The sequence below is a fragment of the Strongylocentrotus purpuratus genome, unplaced genomic scaffold (assembly GCF_000002235.5).
Source record: "Strongylocentrotus purpuratus isolate Spur 01 unplaced genomic scaffold, Spur_5.0 spur5_scaffold_19, whole genome shotgun sequence".
NCBI lineage: Eukaryota > Metazoa > Echinodermata > Echinoidea > Camarodonta > Strongylocentrotidae > Strongylocentrotus > Strongylocentrotus purpuratus.
The window spans coordinates 25,582,336-25,609,855 of record NW_022145604.1 but is presented as its reverse complement, the minus strand read 5'-3'; the positions used below and the strand labels follow the sequence as shown (position 1 = coordinate 25,609,855).

The 27,520-nt window shown below is 37.0% G+C and overlaps 2 protein-coding genes across 2 annotated transcripts; one reads left to right on the top strand and one right to left on the bottom strand.

The window, feature by feature from the left end:
* Positions 1-7,721: 7,721 nt before the first annotated feature.
* Positions 7,722-9,431, top strand: LOC115926158. Its single transcript, XM_030990694.1, has 3 exons — positions 7,722-7,877; positions 8,375-8,537; positions 8,866-9,431. The coding sequence occupies exons 1-3, from the start codon at positions 7,836-7,838 to the stop codon at positions 9,222-9,224; spliced, it is 564 nt and encodes a 187-aa protein (XP_030846554.1). The 5' UTR covers positions 7,722-7,835; the 3' UTR covers positions 9,225-9,431.
* A 727-nt stretch (positions 9,432-10,158) lies between these two features.
* LOC105437675 lies at positions 10,159-11,323 on the bottom strand. The gene is made up of 2 exons (XM_030990693.1): positions 10,849-11,323; positions 10,159-10,492 (listed from the first exon to the last, which is right to left on the bottom strand). Exons 1-2 carry the CDS (start codon positions 11,257-11,259, stop codon positions 10,220-10,222), a joined length of 684 nt encoding a protein of 227 aa, XP_030846553.1. The 5' UTR covers positions 11,260-11,323; the 3' UTR covers positions 10,159-10,219.
* Between the last annotated feature and the right edge of the window lie 16,197 nt (positions 11,324-27,520).

The window sequence follows — 27,520 nt, the reverse complement described above, 5'->3', positions numbered from 1 at the left end:
CGCGTTGTGAGCGCGCGCACCGCGCGCGGGGACAAGTACGGACGGAAAAATTTGAAATGCTTCAAATGACCTGATTCGTACTCTCCTTTAGTAGTTATGTGATTTTGAGCAATTTTAAATTTTGACGCGCACATACGCGCGCGTCATGACCTTTATGTGACCTTTGATGACATGACCTGTTGACCCTTGACCTGAAGTATATGTGATATGAATATGAATGAACTTTGAGTACGCATCATTAAGATGTGATGAATAATGTGATTACACAAAATGGCGCCTGGATGACGTCACGATGACATGATGACCTTGAAAATGTTCCTGTCACGTGTCATGACAATGACCTATAACTGTGCTAAAATTGAATCAAATTGACTGAACCAAACTTGAGTTATCCGGGGCACAAAAAACGGGAAGAAATAAAAATAAATAATAACTAGATTTGTAATACTTGTTTGGTACAAGTATAGGTGGGCTGGTCCAGCTAACATTTTAGACAAAATGAAGGGCACATTTGAGATAGCTAATTGTCTCAGCTACATCATACTCGAAGTTCAGCGTAAATGAAGCTAAAATGACGTAGATGTTGCCCGCGAAAGACGGGAATGTAGAATCGAGTTTTGAGAAAAAGTCATGTCCCATAGAGAATACACGCAAAATGTGAAAAATTGACATGCCTCCTTTAATCGCAAAAATACGCCATGATACCTTTGTCAAAATGAAGAATAGTACTGACTGCATTTGTAGAAATTTGTCTCAGCTAGAACATATTAAAATTTGGAAGAAAATTGATCAATATTTACAGAGATACAATCAATTTTCCGCAAATATGCTGACGTCATAATATGCAAATTGGAATTTTGAGTTCGGAGGCCATTATGATGACGTCATGAGTTAATTGAGGGTCAAATGAGACATGAAACAATATTTCCGAATCATACTCTTTTAAAATATAAAAACAAATTGGGGTCACCTTGCATCCTAAAGAGCTACAATGGATTTTGTATAGGCGTGTTTTTGCCCATATATGCTATGTATTACAAGAGCTCGCGCGCATGGAGATTTATGTTAAACGGTCGATCATTCCGTTATTAATAGTCATAAAGAGACAAACATGGTATCAATATGTTTGTAAATATATGTGGTATATTATGAAAGAAAAAAAAAAGGCAATTCAATGTTGTGCAAAAGTTTTACGCGCGAAAACGCGCGCGCATGCTCGTACGCGCGATTTTTTATAAAATGCTTAGAATGGCCTAAAACGTATGCAAAATGATTTTCAGACGATTTTGAGCATTTCAAAATTTTGCGCGCGCATTGACGCGCGGACGTACGCGCAGGCGCGCGTTATTTGACCTTTTATTGACCGGACGGATATTGAACTTGATCATGATAAATATGAACGAGAAATACCTTTTGGTTATGAAGATATGATCATGAGTTGATTTTCGTAAAATTTTACAAAATGGCGCCTAGATGACGTCATCAGTCAAGGTCAATGTTGAAAACGTTATTGTGCTTTGTACATATGTCTATACATATGTGTGCCAAATTTCTAGGCATTTGATTGAGCCATTTCCAAGTTATCTTGTTCACAAAAAAGTGGTTAGAAATAAGAAAAATATATAAATAAAGGCAATTCTAACGAAATTATAAGGTGGTCTGTACGTTATACAGCCCACCTGATAATAACTAGAATTTAAATCGTCACGAGGACGATTAAGGTGGTCTGTCTTCAAGTCATGATAGATTATAATATTTACTATATTGAGAAAGGGAGAAGTTATATAGACACATGTAAACAATGATGATCATGATGATGATCATGATGATGATGATCTTGATAGTAATGGTGATGACGATGATGAGGATGATGATGATGATGTTGATGATATCATCAACAGACCATGATGACATCAGACTGAAAAAAATGAGAGAACATTTTAAAAAGTATATAGTCTCAGCTACAACATACTCAAAAATCAATAAAAATCAAGCCGAAATAACGGCGATATTGCTCGCAAAAGACAAGAATGTAGAATCCAGATTTGAGAAAAAGTCATCTCCCATAAGGATTACACGCAAAAAATATTGGATCAAGTGATAATAGGGTAATAATAAAGTAAATATAGTTGTTTATTACATTATTAGCGATTCTACGTGCTTTGATGAGCAAAGGAGATGGTACAGTGAAAGGTCAAAAAGAAAAAAAAGTGAAGAAAACAAATTGTTGGAGACGCCCGGACTCAAACCAGGGACCTCGAGGTCGGAAGTCAAGTGCGTTACCGATATACCAAAACATTTCCCATAGAGATTACACGTAAACGGAAAATGGAATTCTCAAATCCCACTTTGGAAGTGAAATATGAGCATGATCCCAACATCTGAATGAAAAATAAAGGGCACAGTTGTGATAGCTTATTGTCTCAGCTACAACATACTCAAAGCTCAGCGTAAACAAAGATAAAACAACGGAGATATTGCTCGCGAAAGACGAGAATGTAGAATCCAGTTTTGAGAAAAAGTCATGTCCCATAGAGAATACACGCAAAATGTGAAAAATTGACATGCCTCCTTTAATCGCAAAAATACGCCATGATACCATTGTCAAAATGAAATATCGTTTTAACTGCATTTGTAAAAAATATTCTCAGGTAGAACATATCAAAATTTGAAAGAAAATTGATCAATATTTACAGAGATACAATCAATTTTCTTTATATATGATGACGTCATAATATGCAAATTCGTTTTTTGAGTTCCAAGGCCATTATGATGATGTCACGATATATATAATGGCCAAATGAGACCTAAAATCATATCTCCAACTCATATTATATCCAAATATGAGAACAATTTGGAGGTTCTTTGGACTTCCTAAAGAGCTATAATGGATTTTGTATAGGCATGTTTTTGCCCATATATGCTATGTATTACAAGATATCGCGCGTACGGACGTGTATTTTAAACGGACGCTAATTCCGTCAATAATGGTCATGAAAAGATAAACATGGTACCAAATTGTTCGGAAAAAGTTAAGGAATATCCTGTCAAAAGTTCGGGTTAGGGAATTATTTTTCGTTTGGCCGCTACGAACGAAATCTCGCAAAAATGCGTGTTTTGCGCGATTTTTATGAAATGCTTAAAATGCCCTGAAACGTGTGCAAACAAAATTTGGGACGAATTAGAGCATTTTAAAATTTTGATGCGCGCGTACGTGCGCGTCGAGGTGCGCGCGCGGAATTTGTTGACATTTTTCGTTGACCTTTGACCTGAAGTTGATGTATACCAAATATGGTTGATTTTTGATGACTCGTTATCGAGATATGATAATGACCTGGTTTTTACAAAATGGCGCCTGGATGACGTCACGATGACCTAATGACCTTGAAAAAGTTGATTAAACTTGAAATCATAGGGCCTGATGACTGACAGAAATTCGAAGGAAATTGACCTTCTCGATTTCGAGTAAACGTGTGCACAAAAAAGGGTACGGAAGAAATTTAAAAAATGTGAGTGTTTGTACAATTCCAATTAAATTAAAATACGCCATGATGCTTTCATCAAAATGAAAATTCGTGGGCACTGGATCTGTAGAGAATTGTCTCAGCTAAAACATATCTAAATTTGGATGAAAATTGATCAATATTTACAGAGATACAATCAATTTTCCAAAAATATGGTGACGTCATAATATGCAAATTGAAATTTTGAGTTCGGAGGCCATTATGATGACGTCATGAGTTAATTGAGGGTCAAATGAGACATGAAATCATATCTCCGACTCATAATCTATCTAAATATGAAAAAAAAATGGGGGTATCTATCCATTCTGAAGAGTTAAAATGAATTTTGTATAGGCTTGTTTTTGCACATGTAATGTGGATAAGGATAGCGCAGATCCGCGCGTGCTCTTAGCTTTGACGGACGCTAATTGCGTTATTACTGGTCAAAAAAAAGGTGAACAAGGTATCAAAATGCTTGGAAAAATGTAGGAAATGTAGGAAAAATTTGGCGTTCCTATGTTGCAAAATGTCAGTACGCGCGGTTACGCGCGGAAACGCGCACAAAATAAGTGCTCCCGCGCAAATTTTGAAAAATCTTACAATGGCCTGAAACGTGTGCAAAAAAATTTGGAACGAATTTGAGCATTTTAAAATTTTGATGCGCGCGTATGTGCGCGTCGAGGTGCGCGCACGGATTTTGTTGACATTTTTAGTTGACCTTTGACCTGAAGTTGATGTATACTAAATATGGTTCATTTTTTATTACTCGTTATTGAGATATGATAATGACGTAATTTTTACAAAATGGCGCCTGGATGACGTCACGATGACCCCATGAACTTGAAAAAGGTTTCGGGAACTTGATATTATAGGGCCTGATGACTGACAGAAATTCAAAGGAAATTGACCATGTCGATTTCGAGTAAACTTGTGCACAAAAAAGTGTACGGAAGAAATAAAAATAAACTAGAATTTAAATCGTCACGAGGACGATTAAGGTGGTCTGTTTTCAAGTCTTATGATAGATTATAATATTTACTATATTGAGAAAGGGAGAAGTTATATAGACATGTAAAGAATGATGATCATGATGATGATGATCTTGATAGTAAATGTGATGACGATGATGATCATGATGAGGATCATGATGATGTTGATGATTATCATCAACAGACCATGATGACATCAGACTGAAAAAAATGAGAGAACATTTAGATAGTATATAGTCTCAGCTTCAACATACTCAAAAAGCAACAAAAATCAAGCCAAAATAACGGCGATATTGCTCGCAAAAGACAAGAATGTAGAATCCAGATTTTGGGAAAAAGTCATCTCCCATAAGGATTACACGCAAAAAGTAATGGATCAAGTGATAATAGGGTAATAATAAAGTAAATATGGTTGTTTATTACATTATTTGCGATTGTACGTGTTTTAATATTCAAAGAAGATGGTACAGTGAAAGGTCAAAAAGAAAAAAAAGTGAAGAAAAAAAATTGTTGGAGACGCCCGGACTCGAACCAGGGACCTCGAGGTCGGAAGTCAAGTGCGTTACCGATATACCAAAACATTTCCCATAGCGATTACACGTAAACGGAAAATAAAATTCTCAAATCCCACTTTGCAAGTGAAATATGAGCATGATCCCGGCATCTGATCGAAAATAAAGGGCACACTTGTGATAGCTTATTGTCTCAGCTACAACATACTCAAAGCTCAGCGTAAACAAAGATAAAACGACGGAGATATTGCTCGCGAAAGACGAGAATGTAGAATCCAGTTTTGAGAAAAAGTCATGTCCCATAGAGAATACACGCAAAATGTAAAAAATTGACATGCCTCCTTTTATCGCAAAAATACGCCATGATACCATTGTCAAAATGAAATATCGTTGCTACTGCATTTGTAGAGAATATTCTCAGGTAGAACATATCACAATTTGAAAGAAAATTGATCAATATTTACAGATATACAATCACTTTTCAAAAAATCTGCTGACGTCATAATATGCAAATTGAAATTTTGAGTTCGGAGGCCATTATGATGACGTCATGAGTTAATTGAGAGTCAAATGAGACATGAAATCATATCTCCAACTCATAATCTATTTAACTATGAAAGAAATTGGGGGGTATCTATCCATTCTTAAGAGTTAAAATGAATTTTGTATAGGCATGTTTTTGCCCATGTACTGTGGATACAGATAGCGCAGGTTGGCGCGTGCGTTCAAATTTGACAGCCGCTAATTGCGTTATTACTGGTCGGAAAAAGGTAAGCAAGGTATCAAAATGCTTGGGAAAATGTAATAAACATGATAACAGAAAAAAATTGGCAATTCTGTGTTGCAAAATGCCAGGACGCGCGGATACGCGCGGAAACGCGCGCGCATAATTACGCGCGCGCAAATTTTGAAAATGCTTAAAATGGCCTGAAACGTATGCAAAATTAATTTGGAACGAATCGGAGCATTATAAAATTTTGATGCGCGCGTACGTGCGCGTCAAGGTGCGCGCGCGGAATTTGTTAACATTTTTAGTTGACCTTTGACCCGAAATTGATGTATACCAAATATGGTTGATTTTTGATGACTCGTTATCGAGATATGATAATGACCTGATTTTTACAAAATGGCGCCTGGATGACGTCACGATGACATAATGACCTTGAAAAAGTTAATTAGACTTGATATCATAGAGCTTGATGACTGACAGAAATTTGAAGGAAATTGACCTTGTCGATTTCGAGTAAACGTGTGCACAAAAAAGTGTACGGAAGAAATAAAAATAAAGAAAGAAAGAAAGAAAGAAAGAAAGAAAATTCTAGCGAAATCAATAGGTGATCTGTCGTTGACAGACCACCTAACTAGAAATTTAATTCGTCACGAAGACGAATAAGGTGGTCTGTCTTTAATTCTTATGATCATACTCATCTTCAATTCAATTACCCCATGAAATAATGTTAATGTTAAATGATGTATTAAGATATAAATTGATGAATGAAGTACTGATGAACTGATGAACTGATAAATTGAACTGATGTAAAATGAACTGAATTGATGAGCTAAACGGATGAACTGAAGAACTGAACTAAATTGATGAACGAAATATTGAGCAATTATCATGATGATGCATAAGTAATATTGACTGCCTTCTGGGCAATACGACGTATATCGCCCGAACCTAAGGTGAGGATGATATATAGCAAGTCGTATTGCCCTGAATTAGGCAGTAAATATTACTATTATTAACCACATCAGATATCTAGAGCAAACAAGAAACTCTTACTATCTTATACTATCTTATCAATTATAAATTACTATCTTATAAATTATGTAGCCTACACTCCACAGGATTTCCTAGCATTAGAAGCTGCAAAAACATCGTCAAACAAGCACTGTGCATCCAGTGCTTGACGAATCTTCGATACACTGCAAACAGTGTGCCAAGGGTCTGATTGTGACATCACAATAGAGTTCGTGCATGGTTCGCATTTTGTTATACGCGTAATATACATTGTCATTGTCACCAGCAGCTGGTGCGCGATGTTATTTACAACTGGCTCGATTATTTCTCACGAGTTTGACACGCAAAAAAATGTGGGGTTAACTTGCATCCTAAAGAGCTATAATGAGTGATTTCAAGTTGGGTGTTTAAGGCTGGTGTTAGTGTTTAATAAACACTAACACCAGCCTTAACACCGAAATGGAAATCAGCTGGTGTTAAGACTTTGACCTCTGAATATCGTCAACTTCCGGTAGCTGGTGTTATCGATTTTGCCAAATTGTCGTCTGCTGAACCGACCTTTGTGGCTGGTGTTAGTATTGCACGTACAAATGTCCTATTCACTAACACTAACCCCTAGGGATTAAGCAAATGTTGATTTCCAGTTCGGTGTTAGTGTTAGTGTTGCTAAATTAGAGTAGCCTAGCATATATTCATGCTGATCACATGCAATAACATCATCTTGTGTAGCTTTTCGTTTTCGAACTGTGAAATCATGTTGAATGCTCAAGTTCGGCGTCAGCCGAACAAAATTAGGAAGCCGTGTTCCACCGAAGAATCCACGAAAAGCTATCTGCGCCTTAACGAAGGGCAGATTGAAGAGCTGGGAAGCGAATTCAATGCGTGGAGGGGGGCGGGGCCCCGCGGAATCGTGAAATCGGAGCAAATGGTAATGACATTATTGGATTATCTAGCAGGAGGTGGGTATTACCGGCAAGTTGGGAGAAGTGCCGGATTGTCAACATCAGCAGCATTCCGGCACACCCATCTTGTAGCCGATTTCCTTTTCGACATTGCACGGCACCATATACAGCTACCACAACATGACGAAATGCAACGTTTGTCGTCAGAACTTCGATATCCCGATGGCGAAGTGAGTTTATTCTATGCAAATATTCTACTTCATTATGACGTCTATAAGCCTATTATATAGTTTTGGTGATATCGTCAAGTAAAAGAGAAAGATAGATGGAGAAATGAGGGAGAGAGAGAGAGAGAGAGAGAGAAAGAGATTGCGTTTGTGTGTGTGTGTTTGTGACGTGGGATAAATCAAATGAATGTACTAGTCTATATTGTTACTTTTTAAAAATATATTTCCATATAAGTCTAGCGCCTATTTACCTTTATGATATAAATCAGCACATTGCGGGAAAAAGAGCACCCTACCATAATTATTTTGATACCGGCTTTATAATTTGGATCGGTTCTTTTCTAAATAATAATATCACCTCTTTCTGCGTGTCCATTATCATAACCATTACCTCCCTCTCCCCCTTTTCCCTTCCTTCTCACCCCTTCTCCTTATCAAGCATATACATTTTTTGTATAGATTTGTTGTATTCTAATATCATTTTCAATTGATTGTTTTAGGTAAAGAATGTTATCCTCTACATTGACGGATACATCGCGCGGATCCAGCGGCCTGACCATGCGGGAAACGCATATTTTTGCGGCAGGCATGGGAAGTCTTGCGACTCTCTCAATACCCAGTATGTAACCGACCAATTCGGCAAAGTTCGTCACATCATTACAGGTAAGTTATGCTTTCAGTACATCCATGACAAATTGTTAACTACTAAACCTAACTCAATTATAAGTTTTGTTATACGTTTGTGAAGTTTCCTGTTAATACTCAAATTTAGGTGGAGAATGTTATTCAACCATGTATTTCTAATCTGAAACATGTCAGTCCATAATTGATTGTAATAAAATAATATAGAGATTAAGCAAAGCCAAAGTAGAAATCAACATCCCATAATTTTGAACACAAATTAAACATAACTCAAACCACGTAAATTATTTTAAACTGCTTCTATAATTTATATTCACCACCTAATCTCCATTTGTTTTACTTTTTTAAGGACTCCCCGGGTCAACCCATGATAAGACCGCCACTGAATGGAGCAGGACCTTCATGGACTTTCTGGACAACCTCCCGGATGGATACATAACGATAGGGGACCCTGCCTACAGGAATCTCCACCGCAACGTTGGTCATCGGTTCGTGGGACACGGCCTCACTGATGAGCAGCAACAGTTCAACGATGATATAACAAGACTTCGACAAGTGATAGAGCGCACCATCGGGGCGACACAGCTCAAGTGGCGGATGGCTCAGATGAAAGAGAACAGGCTCGCAGCTAAAGGAGGGATTATCTTTGCGTCAAAACTCATCGTGTCCATGGCAGTTCTACACAACCGATATACAAATTACTTATAAGCTATCATTCTCGTAGTTAAGAAACCGTACAAAAATTTGCGAATGAAATGTACCTTTTCTTTGTCAGTTCATCTCAATGAATGCCGTCACTTCTTCGCTCTCTCTCTCGCTCCCTCTCTCTCTCTCTCTCTACTTCTTATGCTCAGTGGCGGTTGCAGGATTTTCCTTTTTTCAAACTTTTTCGGCTAGGGGGGGGGGGGGGCGTCGGTTCCCATGCCTGCTTACACTCGCCCCCTCCTCTTAGTTCTTATTCGTCTCCCCTCTCTCTCTCTCTCTCTCTATCTCTCTCTCCCTCTCTATGTATTTAAATTATGTAAATTATATACATACATAACATCCATTCCGTGGGGGGGGGGGGGGAGGGGGGAAGGGGGGTGGGTCTATAATATGCATTGCATTTCAGGTATGTGCCGCAGGAGACCACAATATTATTATTGTGAAACCTGTATGCTCGTTCAGGTGTATAATAATACATATCATTCTGTATATCTAGTAATATCTAATAAATTCAAAAGACAATATTCAACTTGCTCTGTTATACTATTAGAATCATTTCAGCCTTCTTCTGTTAAGTGCAAAGGAAATGTTTAGTTCTGGGAGTGTTCGAAATCCACGATTCACAAAGATACACAAATCGATGTTATTTTTTGAAAGTTTGGATTAACTGATGAGCAAACAAAAACATAATGTAAAGGTTATGTTATCAGGTTGTCGTTGAACCATAATTCTCCCTCGCGCAGTTTAAGAAAGAACTGTTTTTGAATAGGTAATTTGTCATTGTATCATCAAAATATATCTCTATGAGATTGTGGCACTTCCTGACCCTCCCAAAACCCACCTTCTCCTTTATGTATAAGTCGCTCTGTTCTGACATAATCAACAACAACTTGTATATAGATCCACACAACACTAAGCATAACTATCGAAATTCAAATAATGTTTCCAAATAATATTTAATGCAAAACGATTTGACGCCCTATGTACATCGTGGATAGTTATTGTTCCTTGTCCTCGGTTTCACCTAACTGGACGTCGATCCCCAGAGCGGAACCAACCATCATCCGAAGTGCCGTCATCTCGTCCACAAGCCTTCCCAAAAGGACAATTACTTCGTCGTCACGCTTTCTCTTCTGTCTCCGATTTGTTGGGGGAGAAGCGGACGATGTGGATGGGGCTCCCGTCGCCTCCTCATCACCTTCACCTGGGATGACTATCACTTCCCCTGGGATGACCACGCCTCCTTCTGTAATCACTGCTTGAGGTTTGATCTATATAAAAACAAATAGGCGAAATTTGTAATGATTTCCATTTTCCAGTTAGTGAATGCATAATAAAGTTCCCATTGGTTTGCAATCTTAACTTTAAGATCCCAGTTTGCCAATGCAATTTTCCCATTCATGCATGTTTATAATGCATTATTACTAACCTATAATAAGTAGGCCCAATATATTTATATATTTCTGATAAAGATGTACAAAGCCTTTTCCAAAGATATCTCCCTTGTTGATAAAATACATCATCATTATTTTACACTCTTTTACCAGCATGTAATATATGGTTTGACAAATTAAAAAAAATGAAATAATGAAATAATAATGATAACAAATAATGACAATAGGCATACCTGTCCTCCAGCTGGGAAATACAGCTGCTGGTACTCTTCAAAGAGCAAGTACAGCTCCGTTGATCCCCGGAGTACCGGATCTCGGGTGTCTGTACCAGATACCATAGTGTGCTGCAGTATATCCCGGTACTCCCTGCCCAAGTTCTTCAGGAGGTTCTCGGTTGCGTTCTCCTGGTAGCTGAGCTTGTCAGCTACCGTTTTGTGGAAACCTTTAGTTGTACCATTCCGTTTCATTTGTTTGTACACGTCGTGGCAGCTGAGGTACTCCTGCATTACTGCCATGATGCCCTGAAGATTCCACGCCTTTCTTCTGTTTGCCATTGTTCTATGATGGGAAAAAAAATCATAAATTAAAGCATGGGCGTACAAACAGTCTTGTATAGTTTGAGATTCATGGGTTAGCAAAGTCATCAATGAGTTAATTAGTGTAACAATATATTTTCATTTGACTGCAACGGGTAGTTTGCGTTCTGGTGAGGGGAGAAAGAGAGAGAGAGAGTCGGAGAGAGAAGGAGGAGGGGGAGAAGAGCGGGCGTGTAGAGCAGGCACGTAGTCACGGACGGGGTGGGGGAGGGGGGGAACACGTGCCCCCCCCCAATTTCCAAATATCAGTTGATCTTGTTTAGGCCCCTCCCCAGGATGTCGATCAATTACATGTTTGTGCTCCCCCCCCCCCTAACATCAAACTCTGGCTACGGCCCTGATGTGGAGGAATGAGCCATATAGGGGCGTACATGTTGAAAAAATTGAGATTGACTTCCGCGGGGGGGGGGGGGGGGGGGGGGGTAAGGAGGAATTGATGAAAGGAGGAACCATCATCGTTAGATACAACCAAGCCTAGGCCTACATGTCTGTACACCCCCCCCCCCCTCATACTCCTTTCTCTGAAGAACAACAACAATACAAACACAGTTCGATATAAGTAATCGTGAACATTTTTGACAAAAAACGAGTTAGGCCTCAGTCTATATTGCCGTCCAATACAATTCATATGACTATCAGCTTAATGAGAATAGTCTAGCTAATATTGCTTAAAAGTCGGACGTGATGGGTAGGCATAATTATGTGCCCTATATGCCTAAGAAACACAGATAACTCAGATTCACCGAATTGTCACTTGCTTCCCAACCTGGGGGGGGGGGGGGGGGTATGCCTAATCACATATTATGACATACTTTTTCACACAAAAATTTCTAAACGATGGGCCTAGACCTAGTGGTTTCGGCTTGAGCGGCACACCCCCGTCCAAACCAAATCTGAGGATCCCCCTCCATCCCTCTCCCCCGAATGTCAGATATTAAAGAGGTTGAAAACCACGCCCACTTAGTAAAATTAACGGGATTAGCAGCTTGTTTTGGGAGCTCGGAGAAGAAGAGTAGATCTAGACTATGTCAAAGGAAAGTAAAGTCAGATAGACTCAGAGTTCTAGTCTAGTATATGCCTACAGAGTACAGAGAATCTAATAAAACAAATTAATTCAACATAATAATGTAACACCGATTCACCAAATAATCCAAAAATAGCCTTTGTTTTTCAGCGCCCCTATTCCCTTTTTACAATTCACACACTAAAAAAAGCTTGCCCGATGCACTGGTTCGGCACGCGCATTAGAACAGCGCATCTGATCTGACGGGCCCGCCTGGCCTGGCAGGCCGGCGCGAGTGTGAGCTAGAACCTGCTAAATAGCGTTCATGGGAGTGAACACTACTAGTGTGTGTGTGGTCGAGCTTACTACATTTTACACACACAATTAAGATTGTACGTTGCATTCTTCTAGTCTCGTAATGCGCGTAGCGAGCTAACTGTCTACAATTAGAAGTTTTCTAGGAACCATCATCCATCATTTCAATTATTATTTAACATTTTAGCCAAAGAAATAATGCTGACTTACCACTGATTTTTCCGTCGACTATATTTAGACAGCTCCAAGACGAATAACAAGGTAGGGTCTAAATTTATTGCAAAATATTGTTTGTATATTCGCGCCTTTGCAGTGTTCGTCTGTCTAGCGAAGCACTCAGCAAATCTGCTGCGCCTGCTTCGGGCGCGGCGTCAAGGCTCTGACCGATCGCCTCGTCCCTTCGGATTTCCTTATATTAAAATGGGTCATTCATGTGCTTGTTTGTAAGTAAGCTCACCTAGAAACGAACGGGGATTTCGTTTCAAAGTAGACCTAGAAGGTAAAGCATAAGCCTACCTTTTCTTTGCCTTTCTAGTATTTATTAGGTTTTAACAACATTTTCAACTTTCATTTTATAATCTAGCCTTCTAATTCTAGGCTAATTAGGTCTAAGCTCTAGATCTAGTTATAGACTAATACTAGTTCTATGAGCTAGCAGTGAAGAACATTTTTTTATTGGTACTACACTACATGAAAAACATTCTCAGAACGAGCATTACTAGTTTAATCTAAGCCCTAGACTAAATCCACATCATGACATGAATCATTTCATATATTCTGTTTAAAGGCTGGAGTCTTTCTTTCAAAATTTCATTTTATGGATGCCGCGCCCCCTCCGATCCACCAAGCTACACACACACGTACCCGAACAACAGTCAACTCACGTACGACGCTAATTTATTGGCTGACGAATTAATAGAATATGTGAAACAACATGTCATTTACTATGTGATCCATACATTTATTGTGTGTAAAATAAGTTATTTCATAACCCCAGAGAAATAAGTGTAAATTTATTCTGTGCTTTTCATGAAATCTTTAGTTTTTATGGAGTATTTTTAAATCATCGTCGTGAAATCAAGTGAAATCAATTGCAGTGCAGTGGTGTTTACGGTGGTGTTAAGCTATCGATAATGATATCGGTATCGGGCTCTTAATTTCATCAGCACATTTTTAGCTCGATTTAAGAGCTCTTGACTGCTCTAAACACTAACACTAACACTAACACCCAACTTGAAATCACTCAATGTATTTCGTATAGGCATGTTTTTGACCATATATGCTATGTATTACAAGAGCTCGCACGCACAGACATTTACCTTAAACGGACGCTCATTTCCTTATTAATGGTCATAAAGAGATAAACATGGTATCAAATTGTTCGGAAAAAAATGGGAAATACTATGATAGACAAAAAATGATGATTTAAGGTTGCGTTCGACCATTACGAACAAAGACGTGCGCGCAAATTTATGCGCGCGGAAAGGTGTGCGCACGCAAAATTCTCGAACTGCTTGAAATGGCCTAAAACGTACTCTAATTTGATCTAAAAGTGATTATGAGCATTTTTTATTTTTGCGCGAACCGACGCGCGGACGGACGCGTACGCGCGCGTTTATTGACCTTAAGTTGACCGGACGGATATTGACCATAATCGTTATAAATATGAATGAGAAATGATTTACGGTTATGAAGATATGATCATGAGTTGATTCTCAGAGCACTTCACAAAATGGCGCCTGGATGACGTCACGATATTTTGATGAACTTGAAAATGTTCCTGTCACGTCTTAAGATGATGACCTATGACTGTGTTAAATTTGAAAGAAATTGGACGGTTCAATTTTGAGTAATCGTGCACACAAAAGAGTGGTCACAAATTTATTTTAATTGAATTGTGTTTTTGTACAAATTCAATTAAAATACTAGAAATTTAATTCGTCATGGGGACGAATTAGGTGGTCTGTCTTCAAGTCTTATGATAGATTATAATATTTACTATAATGAGAAAGGGAAAACTTATATAGACATGTAAACAATGATGATCATCATGATGATCATAATGATGACGATCTTGGTAGTAATGGTGATGACGATGATGATGATCATGATGATCATGATGATGTTGATGATTATCATCAACAGAATACGATGACAGACTGAAAAAAATGAGAGAACATTCAGATAGTATATAGTCTCAGCTACAACATACTCAAAAATCAAGCCGAAATAACGGCGATATTGCTCGCAAAAGACAAGAATGTAGAATCAAGATTTGAGAAAAAGTCATCTCCATAAGGATTACACGCAAAAAGTAATGGATGTAGTGATAATAGGGTAATAATGAAGTAAATATGGTTGTTTATTACATTATTTGCGATTGTACGTGTTTTAATATTCAAAGGAGATGGTAGAGTGAAAGGTCAAAAAGAAAAAAAAGTGAAGAAAAAAAATTGTTGGAGACGCCCGGACTCGAACCAGGGACCTCGAGGTCGGAAGTCAAGTGCGTTACCGATATACCAAAACATTTCCCTTAGAGATTACACGTAAACGGAAAATGGAATTATCAAATCCCACTTTGTAAGTGAAATATAAGCATGATCCCGGCATCTGATCGAAAAATAAAGGGCACAATTGTGAAAGCTTATTTTCTCAGCTACAACATACTCAAAGCTCAGCGTAAACAAAGATAAAACGACGGAGATATGGGTCTGATTGTGACGTCACAATAGAGTTCGTGTATGGTGCGCATTTTGTTATACGCGTAATATACATTGTCATTGTCACCAGCAGCTGGTGCGCGATGTTATTTACAACTGGCTCGATTATTTCTCACGAGTTTGACACGCAAAAAATTGTGGGGTCAACTTGCATCCTAAAGAGCTATAATGTATTTTGTATAGGCATGTTTTTGACCATATATGCTATGTATTACAAGAGCTCGCACGCACAGACATTTACCTTAAACGGACGCTCATTTCGTTATTAATGGTCATAAAGAGATAAACATGGTATCAAATTGTTCGGAAAAAAATGGGCAATACTATGATAGACAAAAAATGGCGATTCTAGGTTGCGTTCGACCATTACGAACAAAAACACGCGCGCAAATTAATGCGCGCGGAAAGGTGTGCGCACGCAAATTTTTCAAAATGCTTGAAATGGCCTAAAACGTACTCTAATTTGATCAAAAAATGATTATGAGCATTTTTTGTTTTTGCGCGCACCGACGCGCGGACGGACGCGTACGCGCGCGTTTATTGACCTAAGTTGACCGGACGGATATTGACCATACTCGTTATAAATATGAATGAGAAATGATTTACGGTTATGAAGATATGATCATGAGTTGATTCTCAGAGCACTTCACAAAATGGCGCCTAGATGACGTCATGATATTTTGATGAACTTGAAAATGTTCCTGTCACGTCTTAAGATGATGACCTATAACTGTGTTAAATTTGAAAGAAATTGGACGGTTCAATTTTGAGTAATCGTGCACACAAAAAAGTGGTCACAAATTTATTTTAATTGAATTGTGTTTTTGTACAAATTCAATTAAAATACTAGAATTTAATTCGTCAAGAAGACGAATAAGGTGGTCTGTCTATGTCTTATGACAGATTTGAGAATGGGAGAAGTTATATAGACATGTAAACAATGATGATCATGATGAACATGATGATAATCATGATAGTAAAGGTGATGATGATGATAATGATAATGTTATATGATGATAAAAACGATAATGTTAATGATGATGATGAATATAAGCATGATCCTGACATCTGATTGAAAAAAATGAGGAAATATTTAAATAGCAAATAGTCTCAGCTACAACATACTAAAATTTGGGGAAAAACTGTTGAATAACAACCGAGATACTGGTCAAAACACCTTGTCATGGACATTCATGTTTTGAAAAAAGTGACCTCCCATAGACATAACACGCAAATATGACAAATTATGCATTGTCGCCTTTAATCGAATATTTCACTATGATGAAGTCATCTAAATGAAAAATAAATGACATATTTCTGATAGAGAATTATCTCAGCTACAATATATTAAAATCTGGGAGAAGATCGATCACCGATAAGTGAGATAATCTCAAATAAACAAAGACAAAAATGACGTCATCAACAAAATACATTTGTTTCAGTTTAGATCCCAATATGATGACTTTATTTCACTTTGTACGAGTCAGGGTGGTATGAAATCATATCTCCAACTCATGCTTTCTCTAACCATGATATAAAAATTGGGGGTCAATGGACTATCTGAAGAGCTATTTCGATTTTTAAAATGGCATGTTTTTGATCAAATTTGCATTATATTGCCCATAGCAGTACGCGCGGATTTTTAACTTTGACGCACGCTCACGGCCTTATGAAATATGAAGAGTGACTGAAATTGATGTAAATTGTCAATTACGTTAAGAGGAATCCAAAGCATGTAAACAATTTGAATTTGACCTTTTCCGCGCGCTGTGAGCGCCCACAACGCGCGCGGGGACACGTACGGACGGAAAATTTTGAAATGCTTAAAATGACCTGATTCGTACTCTCGTTTAATAGTTAAGTGATTTTGAGCCACTTAAAATTTTGACGCGCACGTACGCGCGCGTCATGACCTTTATGTGACCTTTGATGACATGACCTGTTGACCTTTGACCTGAAGTATATGTGATATGAATATGAATGACCTTTGCTGATGCATCATGAAGATATGATGGATAACGTGATTTCACAAAATGGCGCCTGGATGACGTCACGATAACCTAATGACCTTGAAAATGTTCCTGTCACGTCTCATTACAAAGACTTATGCCTGTGCCAAAATTAAAAGAAATTGACATAACCAATCTTACGTTATCCGACACACAAAAAAGTGAAGAAATAAATAAAAATAAAGAAATAACTAGAAATTTAATTCGTCACGAAGACGAATAAGGTGGTCTGTCTAAGTCTTATGATAGATTTGAGAATGGGAGAAGTTATATAGACATGTAAACAATGATGATCATGATGAACATGATGATGATCATGATAGTAAAGGTGATGATGATCATGATAATGAAAATGTTATATGATGATAAAAACGATAATGTTAATGATGATGATGATAATGATCATGATCATGGTGATGTTGATGATCATCATCTTCAGACCATGATGATGATGATGATGATGATAATGATCATGATCATGATCATGATGATGTTTATGATGATCATCTTCAGACCATGATGATGATGATGGTGACATTGATGATAATGATGATGATAATATTGATGATGTTAATGATGATGATGAGCATAAGCATAATCCTGACAACTGATTAAAAAAAATGAGGAAATATTTAGATAGCAAATAGCCTCAGCTACAACATACTAAAATTTGTGAGAAAACTGTTGAATAACAACCGAGATACTGGTCAAAACACCTTGTCATGCAGATTCATGTTTTGAAAAAAGTGACCTCCCATAGACATAACACGCAAATATGACAAATTATGCATTGTCGCCTTTAATCGAATATTTAACTATGATGACGTCATCTAAATAAAAAATAAATGACATATTTCTGGTAGAAAATTATCTCAGCTACAACATATCAAAATCTGGGAGAAGATCGATGACCGATAAGTGAGATAATCTCAATTAAACAAAGACAAAAATGACGTCATCAACAAAATACATTTTGTTGAGTTTAGATGTCAATATGTTGACTTTGTTACACTTTGTACGAGTCAGGGTGGTATGAAATCATATCTCCAACTCATGCTCTTTCCAACCATGATATAAAAATTGGGGGTCAATGGACTATCTGAAGAGCTATTTCGATTTTTAAAATGGCATGTTTTTGATCAAATTTGCACTATATTGCCCATAGCAGTACGCGCGGATTTTGAACTTTGACGCACGCTCACGGCCTTATGAAATATGAAGAGTGACTGAAATTAATGTTAATTGTCAATTACGTTAAGAGGAATCCAAATCATGTAAACATTTTGAATTTGACCTTTTCCGCGCGCTGTGAGCGCGCACACCGCGCGCGGGGACACGTACGGACGGAAAATTTTGAAATGCTTAAAATGACCTGATTCGTACTCTCGTTTAATAGTTTAGTGATTTTGAGCAATTTTAAATTTTGACGCGCACATACGCGCGCGTCATGACCTTTATGTGACCTTTGATGACATGACCTGTTGACCATTGACCTAAAGTATATGTGATATGAATATGAATGATCTTTGCTGATGCATCATGAAGATATGATAGATAACGTGATTTCACAAAATGGCACCTGGATGACGTCACGATAACCTAATGACCTTAAAAATGTACCTGTCACGTCTCATGATAATGACCTATGACTGTGCCAAAATTGAATCAAATTGACATAACCAATCTTACGTTATCCGACACACAAAAAAGTGAAGAAATAAATAAAAATAAAGAAATAATAATAATAATAATAATAAAGAAGAAAGAAAATTCTGACGAAATCAATAGGTGGTCTGTTGATAACAGACCACCTAACTAGAATTTAATTCGTCACGAAGACGAATAAGGTGGTCTGTCTAAGTCTCATGATAGAATTGAGAATGGGAGAAGTTATATAGACATGTAAACAATGATGATCATGATGACCATGATGATGATCATGATAGTAAAGGTGATGATGATGATGATAATGATAATGTTATATGATGATAAAAACGATAATGTTAATGATGATGATGAGCACAAGCATGATCCTGACATCTGATTGAAAAAATAAGGAAATATTTAAATAGCAAATAGTCTCAGCTACAACATACTAACATTTGGGAGAAAACTGTTAAATAACAACCGAGATACTGGTCAAAACACCTTGTCATGCAGATTCATGTTTTGAAAAAAGTGACCTCCCATAGACATAACACGCAAATATGACAAATTATGCATTGTCGCCTTTAATGGAATATTTAACTATGATGACGTCATCAAAATGAAAAATGAATGACATATTTTTGATAGAGAATTAGCTCAGCTACAACATATTAAATTCTGGGAGAAAATCGATCACCGATAAGTGAGATAATCTCAATTAAACAAAGACAAAAATGACGTCATCAACAAAATACATTTTTTTGAGTTTAGATGCCAATATGATGACTTTGTTTCACTTTGTACGAGTCAGGGTGGTATGAAATCATATCTACAACTCATGCTTTTTCCAACCATGATATAAAAATTGGGGGTCGATGGACTATCTGAAGAGCTATTTCGATTTTTAAAATGGCATGTTTTTGATGAAATTTGCATTATATTGCCTATAGCAGCACGCGCGGATTTTGAACTTTGACGCACGCTCACGGCCTTATGAAATATGAAGAGTGACTGAAATTAATGTAAATTGTTAATTACATTAAGAGGAATCCAAATCATGTAAACATTTTGAATTTGACCTTTTTCGCGCGCTGTGAGCGCGCACACCGCGCGCGGGGACACAAACGGACGGAAAATGTTGAAATGCTTAAAATGACCTGATTCGTACTCTCGTTTAATAGTTAAGTGATTTTGAGCAATTTAAAATTTTGACGCGCACATACGCGCGCGTCATGACCTTTATGTGACCTTTGATGACATGACCTGTTGACCCTGGACCTAAAGTATATGTGATATGAATATGAATGACCTTTGCCGATGCATCATGAAGATATGATGGATAACGTGATTTCACAAAATGGCGCCTGGATGACGTCACGATAACCTAATGACCTTGAAAATGTTCCTGTCACGTCTCATTACAATGACCTATAATTGTGCCGAAATTTAATGAAATTAACTAAACCAAACTTGAGTTATCCGGGCCACAAAAAACGGGGAGAAATAAAAATAAAGAATAATAATAATAATAATAATAATAATAATAATAAAGAAAATTCTGACGAAATCAATAGGTGGTCTGTTGATAACAGACCACCTAACTAGAATTTAATTCGTCACGAAGACGAATAAGGTGGTCTGTCTAAGTCTTATGATAGATTTGAGAATGGGACAAGTTATATAGACATGTAAGCAATGATGATCATGATGAATATGGTGATGATCATGATAGTAAAGGTGATGATGATGATAATGATAATGTTATATGACGATAAAAACGATAATGTTAATGATGATGATGAGCATAAGCATTATCTTGACAACTGGTTAAAAAAAATGAGGAAATATTTAGATAGCAAATAGTCTCAGCTACAACATACTAAGATTTGGGAGAAAACTGTTGAATAACAACCGAGATACTGGTCAAAACACCTTGTCATGCAGATTCATGTTTTGAAAAAAGTGACCTCCCATAGACATAACACGCAAATATGACAAATTATGCATTGTCGCATTTTATCGAATATTTCACTATGATGACGTCATCTAAATGAAAAAAAATGACATATTTCTGATAGAAAATTATCTCAGCTACAACATATCAAAATCTGGGAGAAGATCGATCACCGATAAGTGAGATAATCTCAAATAAACAAAGACAAAAATGACGTCATCAACAAAATACATTTGTTTGAGTTTAGATGCCAATATGATGACTTTATTTCACTTTGTACGAGTCAGGGTGGTATGAAATCATATCTCCAACTCATGCTCTTTCCAACCATGATATCAAACTTGGGGGTCGACGGACTATCTGAAGAGCTATTTCGATTTTTAAAATGGGATGTTTTTGCCCATATATGCTATGTATTACAAGAGCTCGCACGCACGGACATTATCTTAAACGGACGCTCATTCCGTTATTAAAGGGCAGAAAAAGGATAACAATGTATCAAAATGCTTGAAAGAATGTGTCAGATATGATGATGGAGAAAAATTGGCGATTTCATGTTGCAAAATGCCAGGACACGCGAAAACGCGCGCTAATGCGCGTGTGCGCGTTTTTTTGCAAAATGCTTAAAACGGCCTGAAACGTATGCAAAATGAATTTGAGACGATTTGAAGCATTTTTATTTTTTGCGCGCGCGCTAACGCGCGGACGTACGCATGCGCGCGCATTTTCTGACCTGAAACTGACCGGACGGATATTGACCCTAATCATGATAAATATAAATGAGAAATGCCTTTCCGTTATGAAGATATGATCATGAGTAAAAAGTACCAAAAAAAAACACAAAATGGCGCCTGGATGACGTCATGAAGACTTGATGACCTTGAAAATGTTCCTGTCATGTCTTATGACAATGACCTATGACTGTGCCAAAATTGAACGAAATTGACTAAACTGATCGTGAGTTATCGTCGGAACAAAAAAGTGGGAACAATAAATAAAAACTAGAATTTAATTCGTCACGAGGACGAATAAGGTGGTCTGCCTTCAAGTTATATAGACATGTAAACAATGATGATCATCATGATGATCATGATGATGATGATCTTGATAGTAATTGTGATGACGAATATGATGATGATGATGATCATGATGATGTTGATGATTATCATCAACAGACCATGATGACATCAGACTGAAAAAAATGAGAGAACATTGAGATAGTATATAGTCTCAGCTACAACATACTCAAAAATCAACAAAAATCAAGCCGAAATAACGGCGATATTGCTCGCAAAAGACAAGAATGTAGAATCCAGATTTGAGAAAAAGTCATCTCCCATAAGGATTACACGCAAAAAGTAATGGATCAAGTGATAATAGGGTAATAATAAAGTAAATATGGTTGTTTATTACATTATTTGCGATTGTATGTGTTTTAATATTCAAAGGAGATGGTACAGTGAAAGGTCAAAAAGAAAAAAAAGTGAAGAAAAAAAATTGTTGGAGACGCCCGGACTCGAACCAGGGACCTCGAGGTCGGAAGTCAAGTGCGTTGCCGATATACCAAAACATTTCCTATAGAGATTACACGTAAACGGAAAATGTAATTCTCAAATCCCACTTTGTAAGTGAAATATGAGCATGATCCCGGCATCTGATCGAAAAATAAAAGGCACACTTGTGATAGCTTATTGTCTCAGCTACAACATACTCAAAGCTCAGGGTAAACAAAGATAAAACGACGGAGATATTGCTCGCGAAAGACGAGAATGTAGAAACCAGTTTTGAGAAAAAGTCATGTCCCATAGAGAATACACGCAAAATGTGAAAAATTGACATGCCTCCTTTAATCGCAAAAATACGCCATGATGCCTTTGTCAAAATGAAATATCGTGGTGACTGCATTTGTAGAGAATATTCTAAGGTAGAACATATCAAAATTTGAAAGAAAATTGATCAATATTTGCAGAGATACAATCAATTTTCCAAAAATCTGCTGACGTCATAATATGAAAATTGAAATTTTGAGTTCGGAGGCCATTATGATGACGTCATGAGTTAATTGAGGGTCAAATGAAACATGAAATCATATCTCCAACTCATAATCTATTTAAATATGAAAGAAATTGGGGGGTATCTATCCATCCTGAAGAGTTACAATGAATTTTGTATAGGCATGTTTTTGCACATGTATGTTATGTATTACAAGAGCTCGCACGCACGGTAATTATCTTAAACGGACGCTCATTCCGTTATTAATGGGCAGAAAAAGTTGAACAAGGTATCAAAATGCTTGAAAAAATGTGCCAAATATGATGACAGAAAAAATTTGGCGATTCTATGTTGGAAGATGCAATTATGCGCGAAAACGCGCGCGCATGTCCGTGCGCGCGTTTTTTTGCAAAATGCTTAAAATGGCCTGAAACGTATGCAAAATTAATTTGGAACGAATTTGACCATTTTAAAATTTTAATGCGCGCGTACGTGCGCGTCGAGGTGCGCGCGCAAATTTTTTTGACATTTTTCGTTGACCTTTGACCGGAAGTTGATGTATACTAAATATGGTTTATTTTTGATTACTCGTTATTGAGATATGATAATGACCTGATTTTTACAAAATGGCGCCTGGATGACGTCACGATGACCCCATGAACTTGAAAAAGGTTTCGGGAACTTCATATCATAGGGCCTGATGACTAGCAGAAATTTGAAGGAAATTGACCAGGTCGAGTTCGAGTAAACGTATACACAAAAAAAGTGTACGGAATAAATAAAAATAAATAAAGAATAAAGAATAAAGAATAAAGAAAGAAAATTCTAACGAAATCAATAGGTGATCTGTCATCGACAGACCACCTAATAAAGAATAAATAAATAAATAAATAAATAAAGAAGAAAGAAAATTCTGACGAAAACAATAGGTGATCTGTCGTTGACAGACCACCTAATAATAATAATAATAATAATAATAAAGAAAATTCTGACGAAATCAATAGGTGGTCTGTTGATAACAGACCACCTAATAAAGAATAATAATAAAGAAAATTCTGACGAAATCAATAGGTAGTCTGTCGAAGACAGACCACCTAATAATAATAATAAAGAACATCCTGCAAAGTTCTAGAGAATTTGCAAGTTCAACTTTTGATTGAAAATTTCGATATGATCCCAATATCTGATCGAAAAACAAAGTACACCGTTTTTATAGCCCATGGTCTCAGCTATAACATACCAAATTGTGGGATAAAATAGAGCTCAAATGAGCGAGATAGTGCTCAAAGATGAATGTAATGTAGATTCTTGATGTGGGCGAAATTCACCTTCCATAGAGATAACAGGCAAATTAAGAAAATTCTGACATGTCGCCTTTCATTGAAATTTTCACCATGATGACGTCATCAAAATGAAAAACAATGGGCACTCATCTTGTAGAGAATTGTCTCAGCTACAACATATCTAAGTTTGGAAGTTAATTAATCAATATTGACAGAGATACAATCAATTTCCCATAAATTTGCTGACGTCATAATATGCAAATTCGTTTTTTGAGTTCCAAGGCCATTATGATGATGTCACGATATATATAATGGCCAAATGAGACCTGAAATCATATCTCCAACTCATATTCTATCGAAATATGACCCAAATATTGGGGGTCTCCGGACTTCCTAAAGAGCTACAGTGGAGTTTGTTTAAGCAGGGACAAGCATGTTATTGGCCATATATGCTATGTATTACAAGATCTCGCGCGTACGGACGTGTATTTTAAACGGACGCTAATTCCGTCAATAATGGCCATGAAAAGATAAACATGGTATCAAATTGTTCGGAAAGAGATAAGAAATATCCTGTCAAAAATAATCCAGGAGGAATTATTTTTCGTTTGGCCGCTACGAACGAAAACGCGCAAAAATGCGTGTTTTGCGTGATTTTTATGAAATGCTTAAAATGGCCTGATTCGTACTCTCGTTTAAAAGTTAAGTGATTTTGAGCATTTTAAAATTTTGACGCGCTCGTACGCGCGCGTCATGACCTTTAGGTGACCTTTGATGACATGACCTGTTGCCCCTTGACCTGAAGTAAATGTGATGTGAATATGAATGACCTTTGCTGATGCATTATGAAGATATGATGGATAACGTGATTTCACAAAATGGCGCCTGGATGACGTCACGATAACTTAATGACCTTGAAAATGTTCCTGTCACGTCTCATTACAATGACCTATAATTGTGCCGAAATTTAATGAAATTAATTAAACCAAACTTGAGTTATCCGGGGCACAAAAAACGGGAAGAAATAAAAACTAGAATTTAATTCGTCACGAAGACGAATAAGGTGGTCTGTCTATGTCTTATGACAGATTCGAGAATGGGAGAAGTTATATAGACATGTAAACAATGATGATCATGATGAACATGATGATAATCATGATAGTAAAGGTGATGATGATGATAATGATAATGTTATATGACGATAAAAACGATAATGTTAATGATGATGATGAGCATAAGCATTATCTTGACAACTGGTTAAAAAAAATGAGGAAATATTTAGATAGCAAATAGTCTCAGCTACAACATACTAAGATTTGGGAGAAAACTGTTGAATAACAACCGAGATACTGGTCAAAACACCTTGTCATGCAGATTCATGTTTTGAAAAAAGTGACCTCCCATAGACATAACACGCAAATATGACAAATTATGCATTGTCGCATTTTATCGAATATTTCACTATGATGACGTCATCTAAATGAAAAAAAATGACATATTTCTGATAGAAAATTATCTCAGCTACAACATATCAAAATCTGGGAGAAGATCGATCACCGATAAGTGAGATAATCTCAAATAAACAAAGACAAAAATGACGTCATCAACAAAATACATTTGTTTGAGTTTAGATGCCAATATGATGACTTTATTTCACTTTGTACGAGTCAGGGTGGTATGAAATCATATCTCCAACTCATGCTCTTTCCAACCATGATATCAAACTTGGGGGTCGACGGACTATCTGAAGAGCTATTTCGATTTTTAAAATGGGATGTTTTTGCCCATATATGCTATGTATTACAAGAGCTCGCACGCACGGACATTATCTTAAACGGACGCTCATTCCGTTATTAAAGGGCAGAAAAAGGATAACAATGTATCAAAATGCTTGAAAGAATGTGTCAGATATGATGATGGAGAAAAATTGGCGATTTCATGTTGCAAAATGCCAGGACACGCGAAAACGCGCGCTAATGCGCGTGTGCGCGTTTTTTTGCAAAATGCTTAAAACGGCCTGAAACGTATGCAAAATGAATTTGAGACGATTTGAAGCATTTTTATTTTTTGCGCGCGCGCTAACGCGCGGACGTACGCATGCGCGCGCATTTTCTGACCTGAAACTGACCGGACGGATATTGACCCTAATCATGATAAATATAAATGAGAAATGCCTTTCCGTTATGAAGATATGATCATGAGTAAAAAGTACCAAAAAAAAACACAAAATGGCGCCTGGATGACGTCATGAAGACTTGATGACCTTGAAAATGTTCCTGTCATGTCTTATGACAATGACCTATGACTGTGCCAAAATTGAACGAAATTGACTAAACTGATCGTGAGTTATCGTCGGAACAAAAAAGTGGGAACAATAAATAAAAACTAGAATTTAATTCGTCACGAGGACGAATAAGGTGGTCTGCCTTCAAGTTATATAGACATGTAAACAATGATGATCATCATGATGATCATGATGATGATGATCTTGATAGTAATTGTGATGACGAATATGATGATGATGATGATCATGATGATGTTGATGATTATCATCAACAGACCATGATGACATCAGACTGAAAAAAATGAGAGAACATTGAGATAGTATATAGTCTCAGCTACAACATACTCAAAAATCAACAAAAATCAAGCCGAAATAACGGCGATATTGCTCGCAAAAGACAAGAATGTAGAATCCAGATTTGAGAAAAAGTCATCTCCCATAAGGATTACACGCAAAAAGTAATGGATCAAGTGATAATAGGGTAATAATAAAGTAAATATGGTTGTTTATTACATTATTTGCGATTGTATGTGTTTTAATATTCAAAGGAGATGGTACAGTGAAAGGTCAAAAAGAAAAAAAAGTGAAGAAAAAAAATTGTTGGAGACGCCCGGACTCGAACCAGGGACCTCGAGGTCGGAAGTCAAGTGCGTTGCCGATATACCAAAACATTTCCTATAGAGATTACACGTAAACGGAAAATGTAATTCTCAAATCCCACTTTGTAAGTGAAATATGAGCATGATCCCGGCATCTGATCGAAAAATAAAAGGCACACTTGTGATAGCTTATTGTCTCAGCTACAACATACTCAAAGCTCAGGGTAAACAAAGATAAAACGACGGAGATATTGCTCGCGAAAGACGAGAATGTAGAAACCAGTTTTGAGAAAAAGTCATGTCCCATAGAGAATACACGCAAAATGTGAAAAATTGACATGCCTCCTTTAATCGCAAAAATACGCCATGATGCCTTTGTCAAAATGAAATATCGTGGTGACTGCATTTGTAGAGAATATTCTAAGGTAGAACATATCAAAATTTGAAAGAAAATTGATCAATATTTGCAGAGATACAATCAATTTTCCAAAAATCTGCTGACG